A 21,862-nucleotide genomic window follows, 5' to 3' on the forward strand; every position below is an offset into this window, starting at 1 on the left:
TAGTGTGCAATCTGCTCATTTTAAGCTTTTTATATGTATGTAGTCTCAAAAGTAACTTTTGTTTACAATCAAATAGTAAATTATATATAAATACATGTCTTCGCGCTTAAAACATATGTATGTGTAATTATGTTTACAAGCAATTGTCTAAAGTAACGCTTATAATTGTTTTTGTTTTTATTTTTTTAATTTTTTTCTTGTTTAATTCTTTATTAATATGTTTTATAGTTTATTTATACAAAATGAAAGGAAAACATTTTGGGCAACGCAGTGCTAGTTAGTTAAACTCTCTACCGCCAACATTAAATAATATAATTATAAGTTATTACATATTATTATTATTATTATTATTAATATTATTATTATCAGTTTCAGTTGAGGTCAATTCCTTTGACGATCACAAGAGTCAAAAGAGCTGACAACTAAATGTAATTTTCGAGTACATCTTAACGAAATTACGACGAGTCTTTCCCCTCTTCTATGTATAAACTATGCAGTATGCAGCGGCGCAGCAATGCCATAGTAGTTGCTACACTCTTCACTTTACCTGCACTGCACTGCACTACACTGCATGTTCAACTTAAATACTCATACAACAAAACTTACGAATACCGTACCGTTACAATTTCTTTTTTTACCGCTTTTTTCTTTTTGTTGTTTAACTTAATTGATTAGTTATTGGATTTGCATGTGTGTGTGTGTTTTTTAAGCTTTATTACAGACTTTCATTTATACTATGTATATATGCATGTAATACATGGAAATTCATAAAAATATTTTCAATTTACATATACACACATATATATAATTATTTTTTTTTACACAAACTAATACAATATACAATATGTAAGCGGCTTTGAATTCGTTTCTTTTTTCAATTTTCATTTTTGTTGATTTTTTTTTTTTTTGTTTTTGTAGCAATACAGACACTCACTCACTATAAATGACCTGTTGCAATTGCCTGTTGACGTTAGTGCGCCGACGCGACAACAACCAACCACTACATACATATGTACATATACAACTATCTACAGTGCATAACGTTATGCTGTGTGTGACACATGCGCTGTAACTTTTTGAAAGTTCATACATAACACTATGTGTCATGCCGTAAATTAAAGCAGCGCTATAAAAGAAGAAAAAAAACAATCTATATATTTAAATATTTTACAGGCCAAAAGGTGTTTGTGTTGTTGTTGTTGGTAATGAAATGATAAATCGAAACAAATTTTGCGCACTCATTTTGAACGAAAGCGTTTTTTGTTTTTGTAAAATTTTTAAAATTATTTAAACAAAAACTAAGTCTTTTCGCCAAGAGTCCAAGCGTTAAGTAGTATTGTAGGCTGCTTATACAAATTTCTGTTGTGCAAATTTTGGAACAAAAACATACACGCTAATGTCTAATTATAGAAACAGTTTCTTTTCGAAATTCGCAATCATTTTCATAAATCAACTTTATTCTCCACATAAATATTAACAACGGCATTCAGCGCTTGCCTGCCTGCCTGCCGCGCTATACCTCTACACTTTGCTTTAGCTTTTAGTATTTAATAAACCCTAATGGCAATTTTCTTTTTTTTTTTTTTTTTGGAAAATTAAAATTTATATAAAACATAGAAATTTGTATTTCTCTCTTTTTTCGTTTTTCTTTTGTAGTTTCATTTACATTTCGCTTATACTCAAATAAAACATCGATAATTATAATAGTGTTTTTGTTTTCTTTTAGTTTTCCACTGCGCCTCTAAACGCCATTTCTTTTTTTAAACATGTATGAAATAATTTATAATAATTTCAATTAACCAACAAAAGTAGTGGAAAAACGCGCGCGTGTGTGTGTGTGTTAACTTTATATCTACAAAAATTCAATAAACTTTACAGTCTAAACTTAGTAATAAATTAAAATTGTACCTTAACAAGGTATTGTGTTTTCATACAATTCAAACAAGTTTTCACCAAAAAAAAAAATTTTGTTTGTTTGTTTTTAGCCAAATATATAATAAAATAAAATGTTAATAATAAAAAATAGAAAATCATAAACATAAAGCGATTTCATCATTTACAACGCACTTATTCTGCTACGATAACACTTCGACTTCGTTTAAGTGTATTCTAATCTAATAAAAAATAGTAGTAGTTGTTTTTAAGCTTCCAAGTACAAACAAGTCTCATTTGCTGTGTGTGAATTATTAATATTAAACTAAAATACAAAATAGGTCATTATAATGAAATTTAAATTACACTTTTTTAAGTCACCATAACGCTTGAGTTGGCCACACGATATAAGCTATGATTTTCGTTATAAATTCTGTGTTGTTGTGTATGTGGTACAACAATTACGCGTGTATTTATTTCTTTATGAGCTTATTGTCATAATTACCACTTAATGCATTGCCATTAATTATTTATATTATATATGAATTAAACATATAAATTGTGTTTGCATGTATGTATGTACGTATGTAGGAGTGTGGAACGCAATAAGTGCTTACTTAGTTAGGAAATTCAACGTTTCTAATGTAACTAGCATACACATGCACACGCAGCGTACACGTGACTGCGTTGCTACAACACGTTTAAACGTAACGAAAAAAGCATGTTTCGCGCACAACAACAACTAGCAGAATTCATAACCAATTTCATAACAAATAACACTCAAATGCATACGGTAAAATATATTTTTGCAGCAATTTGTGCTTTAAACTTTTTTGTTTTTGTTGTTTGTTTATTTTTAATTTCTTTTTAACTAACCCCCATAAAATAGTATATTTCCCCTATAATTATTTAAATTAGTTTTAGTTTTACTCTCTTTTGTTGTTGTTTTTTGTTTTTTTTTTTCTCTTTTTGATATTCTTATCATGTTTGTTGCTACTTTCTGTCTTAACGGCTATAGAGGTTTGTTTTTTTCTTTGATTTTCATAATTTTTCCTTATTTATTTCAAACGGTTGTGGTTCAATATTATTTGTAATTTAAATTGTGTGTGTGTGTGGATTTGAATTTGAGTTTGAGTTTGAGTTTCGAAAAGCATACACCAAACCACAGCAGTTATAACACGTGTGTATGTATGTGTAAATGAGCAAGTGTGTCATGTTTTTGTTACAGGTTTACCGATTTCTGTTTTTTTTTTTTTGCTTGTATTTTAGGTCTTAAGCGCATGTCACTTTATTACAAGTTCAAATTTGTTGGCGTTGATTATGTTGACAACAACAGCGTATTGTGTATGTATTAAACTAATGATGTTGGTGATAATATGCTTTTCTTCACTTTCCGATAACTGCATTTAAATAACTAGCAACAATTATGACCGCAAATTCAATATGCTTGCCACACATACGCTAAGCGTTTGCCGCATGCACTTGTAAGCGTTCAATTACCAGCACTTTCACTACTGCCAATCGCATCACTACACACTACATCCGATTTTCGGCCATCCTTAACGGCATCACTGGCGTTGGCATTTAATTTATTATCATTGCAAGCGGCTGCATAGTCCTCCTCGTCTTCCTTGAGCATATACTCAAGCAGCAATTCGTACTCAACTCATCCCTCATTTTGAAACTCAGCAGCTGGCGACTCTACCTTAATCACGCCCAACTGTTGCAATTCCTCTCTGGTGGCCGGCTGTGCTGTCGTGCGCAATTGTGGTTGTAGTGTGTGTCCGTTGCTTTGCAATGACGCCGAATGTATACGTCCGATGACCACGCCACCCATGGTCACCAGATTACCTTCGGGTGTTACACTACCGCCCACTAATTGTGCATTGATACTGCTCAATTGCACATTGGACAATTCGCCAATGGATGTTACGTTGAAATGTTCGATGGCATTGGACGGTGCAGCGGCGGTTGTGATAATCGTATTACCATTATTCGGATTGTTTGTGTGGTTATGTTGTAATTGCTGGTGCTGTTGTTGTTGCTGCTGCTGTTGCTGCTGTTGTTGTTGTTGCTGTTGTTGATGTATATGATGATTGGCGGCTGATGCAGCGGCCGCCACTGCTGCTGCTGTTGTTACTGGTGCTTGTATTGTGGTTGTGATCACATTGCGATGATGATTCGCAGGGCGCTGGTGTGTACCTGCGATCACCATATCCTCTAGTCATCCCTCCTCCTCTTCCGTCTTTATCTTAACGGGTACGTACACCTTGTCCATAACGTGTATCTTTATATGGTTGTTAAGTGTACTTGATTGACGGAATTGTTTCTTACAAACGGCACATTCGAATGGTTTCTCACCTGCAATTCAAGTAGAATATATTATTTCAAAACTCTTTTTATTTTATTTGCTTCTATCTTAGATAATTTTTTTTTGTAGTTATATCATATATACATACCAGTATGGATTTTCACATGATTCGTTAGGGTACTTAATTGTCGGAAATTCTTCGGACAATATGTGCAATTAAATGGTTTTTCACCGGTGTGTATCTTTAGGTGATTCGTTAGCGTGGACGATTGACGAAAGGTTTTATCACAAACGTTACATTTGTAGGGTTTCTCGCCGGTATGTATTTTCACGTGGTTGGTGAGTGTGCTCAATTGCCGAAACCGCCGATCGCAAACGCTGCAGAGAAAAGGTTTTTCATGACCACCACCACCACCACCGCTACTACCGCTGCTATTGGCTCCGCCGCCACCGCCACCATTCGTACTGCTGCCCGCACTGTGTCCATTTGCAACCACTTCCCGACCGGCAGCGAAGTGATGCTCTGACAAGGCTGGACTGTGAGCTGCTGTCGCTACCAGATGCGCTAAGGGATGTTGCTGCAAAATTGTTGTGGCATTCGCACCGTTACTGCCACCCGAAGCCTGCTGTTGCTCAGCAGCGACAGCTTGTGCAGCGGCGGCTTGTGCTGCCGCCATTGCGGCTGCTTGTGCAGCAACGTGCGCTTCCGTGTTGGCCGCGGCCAGGTGCATATTGAACGGAATCGGTATTTCTGTTGTAGTTGGCGCCTGGTGCTGCTGCTGTTGTTGTTGCTGGGATTGCTGTTGCTGCTGATGGTGTGATCCCGCGTTATTCTCATTATTGTTGTTGCTATTATTATTATTGTTATTGTTGTTGGCACTCGTTGCAGCATTATTCGGCGACGATGACACAATGACAATCTCACAATTCCCCATTGCAGCGGAGGCCGCATGGGCATGTTGCAAATTTTTGATGTGCATTGTTTTATCAAGTTTTGAAAATCAAGCGCGGAAGTAGTTCAGGTAGTTAGAGCTACCAAGATAATGCTGGCCGATATTACCAATGATGATTCAAATATATTTTCAGGTTGTATTGATATTTTTGTTTTGCTATGTGGGTTTTTGGCTGGCTGATTTTTTATTGTGTTTCACGTGCGATATATAAGGTGCATTGGTTTATTTTTTCTGTTATAAACCCGCTTATATCATATCGGTGTTAAACAGGATACTCATACAAAACTGTGGGTTTAGCACAATAATTGTTACCAAGAGAGGATATGGATACGAAATCTGTAATGAAAATATCGTTATTAGTAGAAGTTGAAATGAGTTTTATAAAAATTTATAAAATAAATTAAAAACAAAAATATGTAAATTCTCACACTCGAATACAGTACGTACTAATTGAAAAAATAAATAAACAAAAAAGTATTAATTTAAAAGGCGCGCGTTTTTTTCAACTGCTCGAAAGTTGTAAGTTAAATTTGTTTAACATTCTTTGGTTGCAAAAGTGTTTCGATAAAATAGCGCGGCGTTGCAGAGAAGAAAAGCTACAAGCGATGCCTCGCTATACGCCACGTTGTTGTTAAGATATTAATGTGCAAAGCGTTTGACAGAAGGCAACGAAGTTTAAAAATTTATTGTTTAATATTCATTAGTTTCGTTTGGCTCATTTTTCGTGTGACCTCTTAATAATTTATTTTGCATATATTAATAACATTGGGTTTGAATACGAAAACTCCAAAAAGAAATTACAATATAGCATAGGTGTTCGTCGAGGTTAGGCGTTACGATTATGGCAGTGATGACGGCGCTTAAGTGGTGACGACGATAAGTCAGCAGCGCTGCGCATTGTACCATGTGGCTTAGTAATTTTAGTTGTAAGCAACCATGATCAAAGTTATGTCGTGATCATTTTTGTTAAACAATTTAACTGATGATATTTGAACGTCGTGAAACTTTTAGAAATAACTGCGACAAGTTGCTTTTACATATGATTTGAATGGAATGTCAAATACGCGCGGCATGCTGCAGTGGCAGACGTTTTTGCCAGCACAAATGACAGCGCACTGTGACCGCTACCATGTGCACATAATCGAATAATATTACGACTGAAGGGAAAGAAGTGTATATGAGAAACACTCGAAACAATATACCGCGACCCCTATACAGGAGGGGACTTTTTTCGTTAACGTTCCAATATATTACCCACAATCACGTTTTTGGCGAATCGAAAAAGTATAAGAAAACAAGGAATATATATTCAACAAACCCGATTTGTGAAGTAGTTTTTCCACTTCGGCCGTTGACGTCGTCGATGCGACCATCACCACTTTAGACGTTCGCCGCACGGTGCACGCTCACTACATATCTCAGCACACCGACCGTACCCCGTTCGCGTAACAATAAGCAGCGCACATACACACACACACACACAGAAACAATACCGACGATATTCGTTGCTGTCAATACACCTAACGAACACTTTGCTTTTTTGAGGTTATGAACACACTCACTTCCCCATTCATCAACTGTAAAACGCGATCGGCTCATAAAAATCCATCAAAGCTCACCGCAACCAGTTCGCATAGCTCGCCGCAGACTCACTACACCTTACCACCTCCTTTGCGTTTAAATATATTTAATATTGAAAACACTCCTTTTTGTTGACCTACCTTCTTGCACTACCTGACGAGGACATGCAGTGAAAATAGACTCCAATTTCCCCCCTTTTTAATTCATCTTTCCAGTTTTTCAACTTGCAAATCTCATGCCTTTCCCATACTTGTATTTGTTCTAATATGAATATTCTTTCCTATGCTCGTTTAAGTTTGTTGCACTTCATTTATAAAGAATGTGAAAATTTTCAAAAAATAGAAAACTTTTCTGCTTCCGTACAAAAAATATGAAGTTACAAAATTGAGTTAAGTTTTTTTTCTTCGTTCGCAGGCACCAGACACACACAATTTTCATTTGACGTTTGTTTGTTAATCGAATTGTTGCCAGGTCAAACGAAATTAACTTAACGCAGTTATCGATAGCCATTATGACATTTATAGAGTTGCATTTGACGATATATTTTTAATTATCGCGTAAAAAATGGCTTTGGCAAGTGAACTGTCGGTCCGGACTTTCAAAAAACCTTGATGGTTCAAGCTTTCTTCTGTATATTTCGCTAAGTCACTCTCTTGAAATGCTAATATTTTTTTTTTGTTATTGTATGACATATAACATTTTTTTAAATCTACGCTTTAAACTAAAAAATGTCATATCGATTTACCTAGAATCGGATCTTATATAAATTGGAAGTTTGTAATTGATTTTTAAAAGCCGTTTAAAAATGTTTAAAAATTACTAACCATGTCTTGATATATTTTAAAATTGTGTTTATGGTATGCCAGATGAAAAATCACTTTTTCAATAGCAGCTAACTTCGTCATGTTTTCAGTGAACAGCTGATTGGTATAAATTTTGCTATAAACGTTTATTGCAATTTTTGTTGATTTTTCTTATTAAGACAATTCAGTGAACTAAAACAACAATATAGGTAAATTGAATATATTTAAACAATTCATATCAATATTATATGCTTATAAATATTATAGGTAAACAAATTCGAAATGCAATCATATTTGAGGCTGTGTAAGAGATCAGCCGAAATTATTTATAATATTGAGCATACTTTCGATGTGTTGTTCTGTTCGCGGTCGCGATGTGCTGGTGTAGGATCTTCTAGTGAATAACGTGGTGGATCATCTGAAATTAGTACAAAACAAAATTATTCATGAAATAACACGATGGCTACATAAATTTATTGTTAACTTACTAACCATCAACTGCCACCGATTTCTCATTGCGGCAAGATATTCCACGCATTTCGCTGAAAAATTTACGCACTTTACTTGTTTCCTTCTCCGTATCCTTTACCTCTTGTGCCACTTGTCGATGCACATTATTGACCTCTTCCTGCATTGCCTTCTTACCACGTTCAACCACATCGTCAAATTCATCATTTTCAAATGGATTATTGCCTTCAAATGGATTACCAGTAGAGTTTTGCGTTGAATTAACGGATGCTGTTGTACGTTCATCATCCTCACCATTGGTGGTGGTGTTAGTTTTTGGTTTGGATGCAGCCTCTGACGCTGAGGACACTGCATCTTCCTCTACCGGTGTCGGTTTTAGTGTCTTGCCTTGAAACATTGTATTAATATTTTCTTTAGCACCAGACACCTCGCTAGCGATTTTAGCAGCCACAGAGTCCACCGCATCCTTAGTGCCATCTGACATTTTGATAAATACATTACCGACAGCATTTTTTGCACCCGTTGCAACTCTCTTTGCGCTACTGCCTATACTCTCAACTGTAGTCTTCGTGTCATTTGCGACACGCTTAGCATTGTCACCCACCGTTTCGACGGCATCGCGTGCACCTGCTGCAGCACGTTTCGCTGCAGTTTCTACTGAATCACGCACATCGTTGGCTGCCGTAGCGGCTTTTTTGGCTGCATTTTCCATTTTATCTGTTATGGTTTCGCTTACCTTTTCAGTGTTTACTTTCAGCTCAGTTTTTGCCGTTTCGATATCTTCTTCGACATGCGCTGCTTGCTTCGTCAAGTCCTCTTTTAGCTCACCTGCCGCCTCGTTAACAACTGCGATCTTTGTCTCGACTATATTCTTTACTTCTGCATCAACTTCATCTACTTTATTTTCTATTTTATGCGTCAGCTCATTGGCTTTAACTTCTATTTTTTGCATTTCGTTCTTAATTTCCTCTCCGACACCACTGGCATGCTCCTCATCTGAATTATGACTTTGAGCAAAATTATTTAGTGTTTCATTAGATTTACTTGTCAAGCCATCCATTTGCTCTTCCAACGAGTCGAGTGTGCTCTCCGTGTCTTCGCGTTCAAGTGACGCCGCCTTAACATTATCGGTCACATCGACACCATTGTTTATGAAACGTATTTCGTTTACAACAATAGTGCTATTTAACGGATCTGTTTTGGTGTTGATTTCGACTGTCAATTGCTCGTCCTCCTCAAACGGTAGCGGTGCAGTTGCAGTCAGTGCTTTAAATGGTGAAAAAGAAGAAAAGTAAGTGTTTATAAAAAATAACATTTGAGTTTTATTATAAATACCAACCCGTTTTATGCTCCCTTTCGCCCTCCGTGCTCTCAGATATATTTTCCAAACTATCCATAAGCGCCGGCGATGTGCTCTCAATGTGGTCATGATCCATTGCGGCTTCATAGGAGAAATTGCGTAGCGGTGTTGTCTTTTTGATGGTGGTCGGTGTACTGCCAGTTGTGCTGCTCTCCGGATAAGGCGTATGTGGTCGCAACAATTTATCGGCTGTTGGTGAAGGCTTTTTGCTTAATGCTGTTGGCGAAAATGTAACGGAATGTGCCGATTTGATAGAATGAATAGATTTGATGGATTTTATGGATTTTATCGAGTTCGTTGGTGATTTTGCTTCATTGTGCACTAAAGCAGCTGTGGCAGCTATTATGTGTTTGGGTTCTTCAGTGGGTTCACTGTCGCTCATGTCTAGATTGCCGTTAGTTTCGGTTGGTTTGGTTTCATTGTCATTGTTTGTCTCACTGGCAACAGCTTCTTCCTTTGTGTGCCTCTGTTCATTTTCCATGCTTTCTTTTTCTTGTGTTTTTTCGTGCTCATCTGTTTTTGTTGTACTGCCAGCGCTTGCCAGGTTTTGTGCTTCTTCCTTCGTCTCACTTAGATTTCCATTAATTTTGTCAGCAATTGTTTTGATCGCTGTATTTTTCTCTGCCACATCAGTCGGCTCATCTCTTTCGCCATTTGCCAACACTTTACTGTTCACATCCTCGCCTCTTTCACCATTTGTCAACGCATTACTATTAACATCCGCTAACTTCAAGGCTGCTGCCTCAACTCCTCCACCATCTTTACTTTCAACTTTGGTTGCACTGCTCACCCGACTGCGACTTTTACCACCACCCGCACCATTCACCAAATTCGCAGGCATCACAAACGTGCGACTAGCAAAACGATGTGGTTCAGCGCTGGGTCCCACACTTGCTGACATCGTAGATGAACGCGGTATGCCATGTACTAATATATGCTTATTACCTACCGCAACGTCGAGTAAACGCAAATTTTTGAATTTCGAAATCTCACGAAACGTCTTCAAGTGATGTCCACTCTCTGAGAATGTCGTATAGAATTTATTCGCTTTCGTCAACACAGCGTAGAATGAGAAACCCTTCAGCAACTTCCAAATTGGACCATTTTCCTCGCTATCATAATCGTAGAAACGTTGAAAGATTAGACTCTTCGTGCGCACCGATTCGATGCTGCGATAAATGCTGCCCGCATTGGTCACAATAAATATATCATTTGTCTTCGAAATGTGCATGAATATAATTTGTTCTGTGGGACCCAGATTTTGTTGCAATTCGGTGAATTGTGAGAACACAAAGTCATTCAGATGTCCAGCAAAATATAGCTTGCCTGTAGTGGTAAGCACCAGCGTCGACTCGGGGCCACAAACAAATTGTTGCACGGGTGCGCCGAGATCGATTTCGAATGGCTTCTGCACGGTGTGTCCAGCGGGCATGCCCAACTGGTAATTTTGATTGGAACCCCAGCCAATAAGGCGACCAAAACCTGTATTGGAATATAGAAATTGTTAAATATATTTCCAAAAATAAAAAAGTAATCTACTCACTGGTCATCAGCACAAAGTGTTCATCGCCAGCCAGCACGTGCGTATAGCACTCGGCATCTTCATTCTTTGACAGACAATCGTCCAGATCTTCAATGCGAAATGGTTTGCGTATAATTTGACATGACTCACCGTCAACGGTGGCAATCGTAAAATTGCGCGTCACCTTCGCATTTTTTGGAAAAATGTTGCGTCCAGTGTAGAATAATTCATTTGAATCTAACGGTTAATAAAGTGTGTGAATTAAGTGTTTGAAAGTATAAAGTGATGACACTTACGTGTGAGTATTATGGACCAATCGTTGCCAAAAGCAATGTCGGCTATTTTCAAACCCAACGTCTTCAGTGATTTTACGCATGTCGGCTTCGTAATTATATCGCCATGACTAGTGCTATTGTGATGTTTATTGCTATTACTGTTGTTGTTTTGGTTTGATGGACTGCCAATACCGAGTTGGCCATAGTGATTTTCACCCCAAACAAATAAGCGTCCACTTTCTGTAATGTGAGACATTAATTGCATTAGTCTAGCACTCTTTCTATGCACTCAAAGTGTTGGGGGTGTCTTTGTGACTTTGAAGAAATAGAGACCTATGCACATATAGTAAATACGAGCGGAAATTGGTACATATAAATTTATATAGAGTATGTGGTGTTTTCGAGTATTTTGTGGTGAACTTAAAAAGTTTCTCTAATTAGCGTTTAATATAAAGTGCCGTTTTTCCCTTTCTTTAACTAACTTGTCATATAAAATACAGAACATGAGTGTTCTTTTATTCGCTTTCTTTTCATTCGATTGACAATTATTTTCTTCTTCTTTGCGTTTTTCTTTATTAATGTTTGAGAAGAAAGAGCTCTATTAAGATACTAAAACAAATCTTACTTATGTGTGTTGATTTTGACCGTCTATAACCTCCAAAATTCATACGGACGCGGAGTAAAGAGATGTAATATACTATTTTTACCAACGACATCTATATTAAATGATGATTTTTTTTTTCAATTTCCTTTCAATAAATGGAAGTAACTGGACACCAAAGAACAAAGGTTAGGTTAATCTGTTAGGCCAAAAATCCACACATGGACCAGTTTTGGTCCTTTGCGATACCAGATAGAGTGCCGTCACGTAGTTAATAAAGAGTTATCATCGTTAAGGATGCCTGCGCTTGACACGAATTTCAAAAGGTTGTGTGGTTTCATTAACGAAATCTCTTCCAGATTATCGTAGTGTGAAGTGAAGTCTTCGCGATCTTTCAGCCCGTGCGACGCCACCAGACAGTGACTAGTGAGTATGCCGACCATGTTCTTATATTTCCTTCCATTGAGCATCTATAGAAATCTCGTGTACTTCTGACATAGATTTTTACACCACTTTTGGCAATCTCGCCCTCGTTACCCTCTATGCCCTTGTGGCCTGCACCCAGTAGAAGTAAAATCGTCTATTTCTGGTGGCTCGTCACTTTCGAATTCTCAGTGAAAGCAGTTGATGTATCGGTTCTCGGGTCGAATCGGGGTTGTACAATTAACGCTGACCTCCAATCAGATATGTGGTGTGTTCAAAAAAATAACGGGAATTTTAATTTTTTTGAAAATAGATATATTTATTCATTCGTCTACATTTACATTGTCACCTCAAAAATAGCAAAAATAGGCATTATTAAACCTCCAATCAGATACGTTGTCTGTTCAAAAAATAACGGGAATTTTAGATTTTTGAAAAAAAAATATTCATACGTTGTCACCTCAAAAATTGTCTCCATTCGTTATTATGTCGTCGAAATACTTCTCAAACTCGATTTTGGGATAAGTTTTGGCCTTTTCAGCCATTTCCCATATGCATGTAAAACGACGGCCCTTTCAAGATGTGTTAAAGTGAAAAAATATATTTTCCTATCTTTTACGAATTTTGCATTATAATGTGGTAACAATGATATTATTAAATCTCCAACAATCTAATATATAACGTTATTATGTCACAATAACAAAATAAGATGCATCACCTGTCGTCAATAAACTTCCAACTATAGGCCTGTCACTACCAAATATATTTCCCAGCAAGCTAAACTTCTATTCCATAGCTCTTTATTATCATTTTCATTTACACCACGACCTAAATTCGAATCCAACGTATGTTTCCAACGCCTTGAACGCAATCAGAAATGTAATTAGAATTGAATACTTCAAATTGTCGACCTATTTTCCAGTTTGTTTGTATGTAACGAATTATAAAAAAACGTTGCCTACATTTAGGGTGAGATCGAATGAGTACATTAATCAAGATAAGAGAATAGAAAAGTTTTCTTCCACTTAAAGAAAAAAAAAATATTATCCAATTAAAAATCTTTACTGCTACCGGGACATATAAAAATGTGCTTTAGCACAAAAAATATATTTGTTTAAGTATATAGTAGAAGTGAAGCCGCTGCGTATGAGTGATTTCAGTTGGAGAGTATTTTAGATGGGATGACTTTTGAAGCATATTATTTGGCTATCTGCGATGTAAATAATTTTTAATAATCAATTAAGTTGATTTAACACTTAGAAATTATTGTTATAACAGCTTTGTACTATATTTTTATTCAAAGTGAAACCAAAAAAAATAAATTTTCTCAAACAAAATCATTTTTATGTGGACTTCTGTAATCTCAATTGCTCAAGAATCCCAATTTTATGTTTTATATAGTTTCATAAATATTTAATGCATTAGTTCACACTTGTGCTACTGCTTTTGTTACTACCTTCATATATATATAATTCATATAACCATATAAAAATTATTGCCCCGACATTACTTGCCACGCAATCTACTCGCATGTACTAATTCTTAAAGTTGTGCTACTTTTCGTCTCTTCTTGTAAGCAACAAGAAATTCTGGGGTCATGTTGACAGGAAAATTGCATGTTAAATGCAATTTATGAAATTACTTAACTATTTACTTTTACTTTCGCTTTCCGTTCAAGTCCACTCTGTCGCATTAAACTTGCATTTAAACACTTGAACTGTTTGTCAATTGCCTAATTTTCTAGGCTAACTAGGCTAAAAGCAAGAATGAGTACAACAAATGTTAAATTGAAACGTATATTAGTACACAAAAAAGAAAAAGAAATCAAGTAAGGAAATGCTGAATTCGGGTGTAGCCGAACTATATTTACTCTCAAATTCTAGGTTACGCTTATTTTGCCTTTTTACGCTGTTGAATGAGTTTAATTAATTTTCTGTTCTGAAACCATAAATGCTAAATAAAAAAAACTAAGGTTCTTCTCAATTATATTATTTTCTATACAAAAAAGAGACTTTACTTCCCTTAAATCATTTCTAAACAATATCGAATAAGGATTATGCTTTATTTCACAGTGTAATGGTTCACTTATTAAATTTCTACGAATGTTTTTATCTACTTTAAAATTCTAATCACAAAAATAAAACAAATTATTGGCAATTAAGTATTAATGTTGCAGATTCTATCTTGATACTTCACTTCTAATGACAATTCGCCATACTGCAGCCATTGTATACACACATTGTATAATTAAGGTGAACAATTGGTTATATAGAGTCAGTTGAACATTATTTGATATGAGTTTAGAATATAGAATTTTTTTTTAGAATATGCAAAATATTTTACTTTATTAAGGGTTTCAGAGTGGGTTTCAGAGGCTAATAACAAGGGTATTTTTACAATTTTTTTTTAATATATACAATCATATATTTAATTTAAACAATTCAGCGTATGAAAGATACATGTTTAAACAGTATTTTGTGAAATTTTTATTTATAAATTCCGAAAACTCAGCACTCAAAGCACCTGTCCAAAAAAAGGTCTTGCCGTGGACCTCATAACTAATCTTTGGTTCATCCAAAAACTAAAAACCAAAAATATTTCGATAGTAAATGGATATATCTAGTTAATGAACGAAGGAAAAAATAAATTATTGAAATTTGAATTTTTGCCAGAGTTTTAACCTATCCTTCCTTCATTCATTATTCGTTTCATAACTTTTTAAGTTATCGTGTCCACCGACTTGAAAAATGAGTCTCATCGGTGAAGATGATATTCCGATGAAAATCTGGATCATTTTCAGGTTGTTGCTCAGCCCAATTCGCGAACATACGACGATTTTGGTGGTTAAGTGGCTTCAGTTCTTGCGTCAATTTGATCTTGTAAGAATGTGGGCCAAGATCTTTTCGCAAAACTCGCCACAACGTCGTCACAGAGATGCCCAACGCTTGAGAACGACGTGTGAGAGACTGATTTGGGTCTTCCTCAATTTATGCGCTAGCGGCAGCAATATTCTCTACACTACGGGCACTTCTTTGTCTCACTGGCACGGGAACATTTTGTACTGTACCTGTGGATTCACATTTTTCCCATAGACGCTCAATTTTTGATCTGACAGGAGGATTATGACGACCATAAATTGTACCTAGCGCTTTTAAAGTTGAGGCCACTGACTCCGAATTTTGGTAGTAAATTTTAATAATTTCGACTAGTTATTGGATCGTGTATTCATGATGAAACTGTACTGATGGCAAAACCTTACTAATGTCAAAAGTGCGAAAAAAATATGGCGACGTATGCTGTCCCTATCGGTCTACTTTTGTAGGGTCCCTTTTGAAAAACTTTTTATTAACATAATAATTGGCCAAGTCGGGATTTTAGAAGCCAGTGGCTGATTTGTACATTTATTTTTAAAACCGTTAGAACCCAAATAAAAACTTATGTTAAAAATTCGACATCTATAGTTTTTAAAAAATTGTATTGAAAATATTATATTTTTCTTGCCTTGCCTTCGAAACATTTTCGATAGTAATGTTAACAGTAATCAGTCGAAAATTTTATGAATTATTTGTGAATTTATTTTACAATATATCTTGGATAATGTTTTGAGCTTGAACAGCTGAAAAGTGTTAGCTACCAAAGAATTTGAGAGAAGCCTGATTTTTGTTCAAAATAAATATCCGTGGTTTTAAATTTCTACGACAGTATATTTAATTTTAATTCGCAATAATACGAAAAACGACTCAGTTTTTAATGTTTTTAGCGTGTATTCCCCAAACTATCGGGTCTACGGGTGCGATTTTATATTATACTTCGCACGGGCTTAAACAAATATTTTGAAATTTTGTTCAGCAAGCAGCTGCGAGCGCTCTTTACTCGACTCTGTGGCACCCGATTGCGATGCGAAGAGAATGATTTGCAAGACGATTTTCAGTTTCAGATTAAGATTCTCCATCACGGAGTTTTTTTGATACCCTCACCTGATAACTATGAGAGATAACTAAGATGAGATTCTATCAATAAATATAGCCTATGTTACACGGGGTGAATGTTGCTTTACAATGGTGTAAGAACAGTAGTTTTTGAGTTTATTCAATACAAACGAACATATAAATCTTTCCTCTTTATAATAGTAATATAGATTAAGCATTTTCAACTTGGCCGAGGTCTTCCGATTTTTTTATGGAATGTCGCTTGAAAGCATTAATATTTTATTATAATACATTAGTTTTTCTCGGAGGACACGCACTACTAGATATGCATTTTTCTATAAATCCATTTATCATATAGGTAGTCATAATTTCCATTTCTAAACTATTGGGGAGAACCCCCTCACAAACTAACAATAATTGTCGTGCTTTTATTGTTGTAAAATTCATATTTAGGTGTATATGAAGACATTACAATGCTCGCTTATTCGAAACACGCAATTTGTTGATCTTTTTCTGTTGCTTCTGTGTTATCCAATTTGGAAATCGAATGCTACTTGCCACCAGCAAATATTTTCATTGCTACATGCGCACAAATATTATTGACAAATATTAAGTGACCAAACGAAAATAAATTTCTTTTGCGTGCAATCGAACGAAATATATTATTTATAAAATATATGTATACATATAACTGTATGTATATACGTGTATTTACATATAACTATATTTTAGAATATTTTTTTCATATATTTTTTTTCGATTTTTACCACAAATGACCGCACTCTGATGCGGTCCAGATATCAAACGTTTAACCGGATCGTTTTTGATGTAGAAATAACTCTGCGTGTTCTCCGCCAAATGCGATTTGCCGAGCGTAAAAATGGCGCCAGTGTTCGGTATATCCATTTTGTGGTTTAAATTTTTAATTCCTTGATTTTTAATGCAAAACACACTTTGTTAATAAAGAGTGAAATAATATTTTTTTATTTTTATTTTATTTTATGCACTCATTTGCTTTAATAAGATTTTTTTAATGTCCACTTCACTTTTGTTGCGCTTTTGTCACACATACCGTTTTCCGGTCATAAATCGCTGACGGAAATCATATACGCGCAAAAACAACAACAATAAATCGATTTTTGTTGTATCGTTCTCTGTTTTAGTATGCACTGCACACTCTAAAACCGTTAGCCGTGCAGTGCTAGTAAGCCAAACGCGTTAAAAAATTATAATTTAGCATACATATAGGTGCAAGAGCATGCCAGCACTATGCAAGTGCATATAACGGCAGCGCCTGTTACACCGGTCACTTTAGGTATTTCTGCTTTTTTTGTACCGTTATTTCTGTTATATATTGTTTTTGTATGCTCACTCTCTTTTGGTTTTTGTTTTTGTTTAACTAATGTTGTTGTTGTTGTTGTTTTCCTACACTCCCGTTAATTTTGTGTTTGCGTGCGCGTCACGTTTTGTATGCTTCGCGTTGTTACCGGCGACGCGCTGGCGTCTAGCGGCTAGTTACTGAGCGTTCTGTGTGCTGTGGTCAGTCGGACGGTTGCTATTAGACTGGACATGCGGCAACCAGAGTGGCCACAGGATAGCCGTTAAGGCGACCACGACGCGACTTTCGCTGTTGCTTCTATTTGACGCTGGCAGGCACTTAACTGTTGTTTTTCAACACTCAAATGTCGCTTGATGCATGTGTGTGTGTATAAGTGTGTGTGTGTGTCTTTCGTAGTATTAGTTGTAGTGTGGTCTAAGGAGTTGCACGACTGATTATAAATACATAGAGGCTAATGTATATGCATGAATCTGTAAGTGTATGTGTGTATGTATGTTTGTATGTATATATGTATGTTTAAAGTCCTCTATGTATATTTGTTAGTAAGTCTATGTATGACTTCACTACTTCGCTTTGTAAATTTCTTCGAATTTAGGACATTCATTCACGTTTCATTCTAGTATTGGCCGTTAAATAGTTGAAAATAACTGTAACTTGTACTTGATTATATACTATATGCAATACTTTGAATGCGTGTATGTGTGTGTGTGTGTGTGTAAGTGTTCCTTACATTTCATTTTAGCCTTTTTTGCTTTGTCCACTTTGCATGCCCCCATTTTCGTGGCACGCGGTTCCACCTTCTGAAACGCACTTTGGCGCCCAAACCAGCTTGTTGTTGAACAGCTGTGCGGTGTTGGTTTCGTTCTCCGCGCGGTAAACGTCAGTAGTTAAGTGGACGGTACGTTGTGAACGCTGCTGCTGTCTGTCATTATTGTGAAGACTGCTTTGGACTGGACTCTTTTCTTCGTACTGTTTTTTTTTCAGTGAAATTGTCATCCACGCTGTGTACAGTGATTTGTGATTTACAAAATACAAACATGTAAATTTGCTACACACATGTGCACATGCTTGGAGGTTTAACAGTTATATATGCAAATAAATTTAAGTTTTGTTGTGTGTTAGTATATATGCATATATTACATATGTATATCTGCTGAATTTTCTATAATTTGTATATTTATTCTATAAACACATTTTATTTATTTAAATACATACATGCATACATCTAATACATATGTATAACACATTCCCATTCATCACTTTTTTCTTCTCTCTTTCAGCGGCACTTTCCTTTTTACTGCGCGCAGACGTCCGTGTAAGAGATTTTGGGGTAAGATAATTGCTTTGTTGTGGCTATTTTTTTTTTGGTTGCACTCACACATATACATATTCGATGCCCATAAATACATACATATTTACATACCTTTCAATTTCTATAGTATTGTTGTACTATACTTTTGTTTGGTTAAACTTTTTTTTGTTTTCAATTAATAACAGTATCTTTGTACTCGTTGCATCCAATACGATTGTAATGATTATTTCATTTGTTGTTGTTAATTGCGTAGTCCACAGAGTATAATAATAACGGCGGTAAATATCGCAAATACATACACACATATATATATCATATGCATATAATACAACTGTATGTGTTTATGCGTCATCGGCATTTCTGCTGGTCATCGCTATTTTGCGAACATTTTTTATTTATTTATTTTTTTTATTTAATTCGAATAAATGCAATGTTTTGCAGCTTTGTATTGTGCTCTATGTACTATAATAATGTAAAGTAATGCTTAAATATTATATACAGTGTTGGGAAAAATATTAAAAACAGTCATAATTATCGAAAAAATACTATTTCTCGTCATTGACTCATACCACCAATATCCTCTCTGCACGTTTTACATACTTTTAGGAGTAGTTAATTCCATACCGAGACTATCCTGGGGGACGTAATATTCTCACTCTCTTTGAGTTCAAATTTAATTCTACAGAAAATATATAGATTCCGACGTAAGTTTTTGGATAAAATACTATTTTTAATTATTTATTTTTTTTTTCGAAAACTTGCGTTTGACTGAAATATTATTTTAGTAGTGAAATATCCTAGAGCAATTTAATGAATTGCATATTTTTAATTAAATACCCTAATGTGATTTATGGCGATTTCTAATGTTACTCATACGTCCCGTTGCTCGAATCTTTTTATACTCTCGCAACATAAGTTGCTAAGAGCGTGTTATAGTTTTGTTCACATAACGGTCGTTTGTAACACCCAAAACTAAACGAGTTTGATATAGGGTTATATATACCAAAGTGATCAGGGTGAAGAGTGGAGTTCAAATCAGAATGTCTGTCTGTCCGTCCGTCCGTCCGTCTGTGCAAGCTTTAACTTGAGTAAAAATGAAGATATCTTGACGAAAATTGGCACAAATATTCCTTATGACCGTGAGAGGGTTACAAAATCGATCCACTGCCACGCCGAAAACACATAAATTGTCATAACTAAGCTCTAAAATAAAGTTATAAAAGTAAAATTTGGAATAAATGATCGCACTATGAGGGGGCATATTTGAATGTAAGTTTTTTTTGGAAAAGTGGCCATGGCCCCGCCCACAAATAGGTTTTTTGTATATATCTCGCAAACCAATAAAGCTATATCAACCAAACTATCTACAGTCATTTCCCTTACGCACTCCATCACACACCACAAAAATAGTGGAAATCGGATAATAACCACGCCCACCTCCAATACAAAGGTTATGTTGAAAATTACTAAAAGTGCGTTAACTCACTAACGAATAACATCAGAAACCCTAAATTTGGCAGAAGAAATGGCGGAAGGAAGCTGTACTCAGATTTTTTTACAAATTGGAAGAATTCAGTGCCTTCGTGTAATTTTTCACCGAAAATATCGGTAAATATCTCAGATATCTTATTTTAATTCAGATGGAATCTTTTTCCTCTAATAGTGTGTCTCTGTACCAAAAATGATTAAAATCGTTACATAACTTCCACTAGCTCGTATATACTTAATTAAAGGTTTTTCAAAAATACGATGGGCTTAATAGTGAAATCGGTTCTGAAATTATCTCAGTCCTCATATACTATATATGATGATTTTCGTTTTTCTATTGGACTTTATGCCGAATATATGGGTCAAATTGTGTGTTATATTAATAAAATTGCAACAATAAATTGCACCCGAACTTAGCCTTTCCTTACTTGTTTATATTTAATGTTTTTTTGCATTTTCAATTAAATATTCTTAATTGATTTATGGTGATTTCTAATGTTACTCATACGTCATGTTGCACGAATCTTTTTAACTTCTGAATGAATATTTTCTTATTTATAAACCTCGATTAACTAGATGATAACATTTTTCCGATCGCTACTATATAGTATATGTACTGTAGAAAGAGTTGCAAAAATAGAATTAATTTCTTCCGAAAATATTAAATTTCGGGAAATTGCGTGGTGAAAAGGATGCGAGTGGTCGATTTATAAGGTTTCTGCGAAGAACACTACTGTATGACTAGAATAAATTGGATTTTAAGGGCTTCGGCACAATGTTTTGTCGTTGTTGTTGTAATGGTTATCTAAGTTACCCGGTGGAAGGAAAAGTGCCAGTTAATTGTCAACGAGATTATCATTTCTAATCATCAAATATTCGTATTTTTGTTGTTGTTTGAAGAATAGAATTTTTGAAAGTAAACAATATTATACATCACTATGGTTCTTTCCAATCCTCGTACTTATTCTAAAATTCATTATTAGCACTTTCGAAACTACTTCCCGTATTTTACTTTACAAATTATCGATTAGAACATTTCCTCTTTCGTCACAATTTACACCACAAACATCATTGGTTAAGCCCAATATGATAGAGTGTTTATGACTAATGATTGATTAGTTTGTACTCAATTGTAGGTAAATATATAAGTACAATCATACATATGTTTGTATCTATATATAGGGCCTGTCGTTGTCATCATCCCTCTACCCTTTGTAGTTAATTTAAATTCGTTCTGGCTGCGGTCGGTAATCAAGAAAATGTAAATGTGTTCGTATTACCCTTGAATTACGCTAATAAATTTCATTAATTTTGCCAAATTCGGACTAAATTTTGTTTTGACGCGCACTCGTGAGTGTTACACACTATAAATTAATATATATTTAAATACATACATATATAGTCGTTTTGGTATGCTCCAGCTCAAAGAATTTGCATAATCACAAATTCCTTGCCAATTCTACGCCTATATATAGTCAACCATAAAGATGGTTCATAATTGCTTGAGAATATAATTTTATGGTTCCAAAAAATATATATTGAATTATTCTTAATAAGAGCCTGAGTCCTTTTGCCTTAGAATCAGAAGAGTTTCAAAAGATGTGTAAGTGAGAGTTTAGATTATT

At 35.2% G+C, this 21,862-nt stretch overlaps 4 protein-coding genes across 6 annotated transcripts in view; 1 reads left to right on the top strand and 3 right to left on the bottom strand.

The window, feature by feature from the left end:
* On the bottom strand, positions 1-4,087 carry LOC114805313 (uncharacterized). The gene has a single exon (XM_029045956.2). The coding sequence runs from the start codon at positions 4,085-4,087 to the stop codon at positions 3,539-3,541; it is 549 nt and encodes a 182-aa protein (XP_028901789.1). The 3' UTR covers positions 1-3,538.
* On the bottom strand, positions 3,936-7,172 carry LOC105220827 (adult enhancer factor 1). 3 transcript variants are annotated; one of them, XM_011197351.3, is made up of 3 exons: positions 6,858-7,172; positions 4,332-5,472; positions 3,936-4,233 (listed from the first exon to the last, which is right to left on the bottom strand). In XM_011197351.3, the coding sequence occupies exons 2-3, from the start codon at positions 5,161-5,163 to the stop codon at positions 4,097-4,099; spliced, it is 969 nt and encodes a 322-aa protein (XP_011195653.1). In that variant the 5' UTR covers positions 5,164-5,472; positions 6,858-7,172; the 3' UTR covers positions 3,936-4,096. The 3 variants fall into 3 exon arrangements, with proteins under 3 accessions (XP_011195653.1, XP_054084856.1, XP_054084857.1); XM_054228881.1 differs by lacking the exon at positions 6,858-7,172 and adding an exon at positions 6,455-6,754; XM_054228882.1 differs by lacking the exon at positions 6,858-7,172 and adding an exon at positions 5,938-6,342.
* Positions 7,173-7,624: 452 nt separating this feature from the next.
* LOC105220824 (HIV Tat-specific factor 1 homolog) overlaps positions 7,625-21,862 on the top strand; it is a 31,154-nt gene continuing 16,916 nt past the window's right edge. The window contains exons 1-2 of the mRNA XM_011197345.3: positions 7,625-7,729; positions 18,718-18,767. The gene's annotated coding sequence lies outside the window, so the exon portion shown is untranslated. The remainder of the gene's footprint in view (positions 7,730-18,717; positions 18,768-21,862) is intronic.
* LOC105220938 (X-linked retinitis pigmentosa GTPase regulator) lies at positions 7,793-17,114 on the bottom strand. The gene is made up of 6 exons (XM_029046080.2): positions 16,866-17,114; positions 11,167-11,385; positions 10,892-11,107; positions 9,328-10,830; positions 8,013-9,254; positions 7,793-7,938 (listed from the first exon to the last, which is right to left on the bottom strand). The coding sequence occupies exons 1-6, from the start codon at positions 17,002-17,004 to the stop codon at positions 7,847-7,849; spliced, it is 3,411 nt and encodes a 1,136-aa protein (XP_028901913.2). The 5' UTR covers positions 17,005-17,114; the 3' UTR covers positions 7,793-7,846.

This window comes from Zeugodacus cucurbitae, chromosome 4, assembly GCF_028554725.1.
Source record: "Zeugodacus cucurbitae isolate PBARC_wt_2022May chromosome 4, idZeuCucr1.2, whole genome shotgun sequence".
NCBI lineage: Eukaryota > Metazoa > Arthropoda > Insecta > Diptera > Tephritidae > Zeugodacus > Zeugodacus cucurbitae.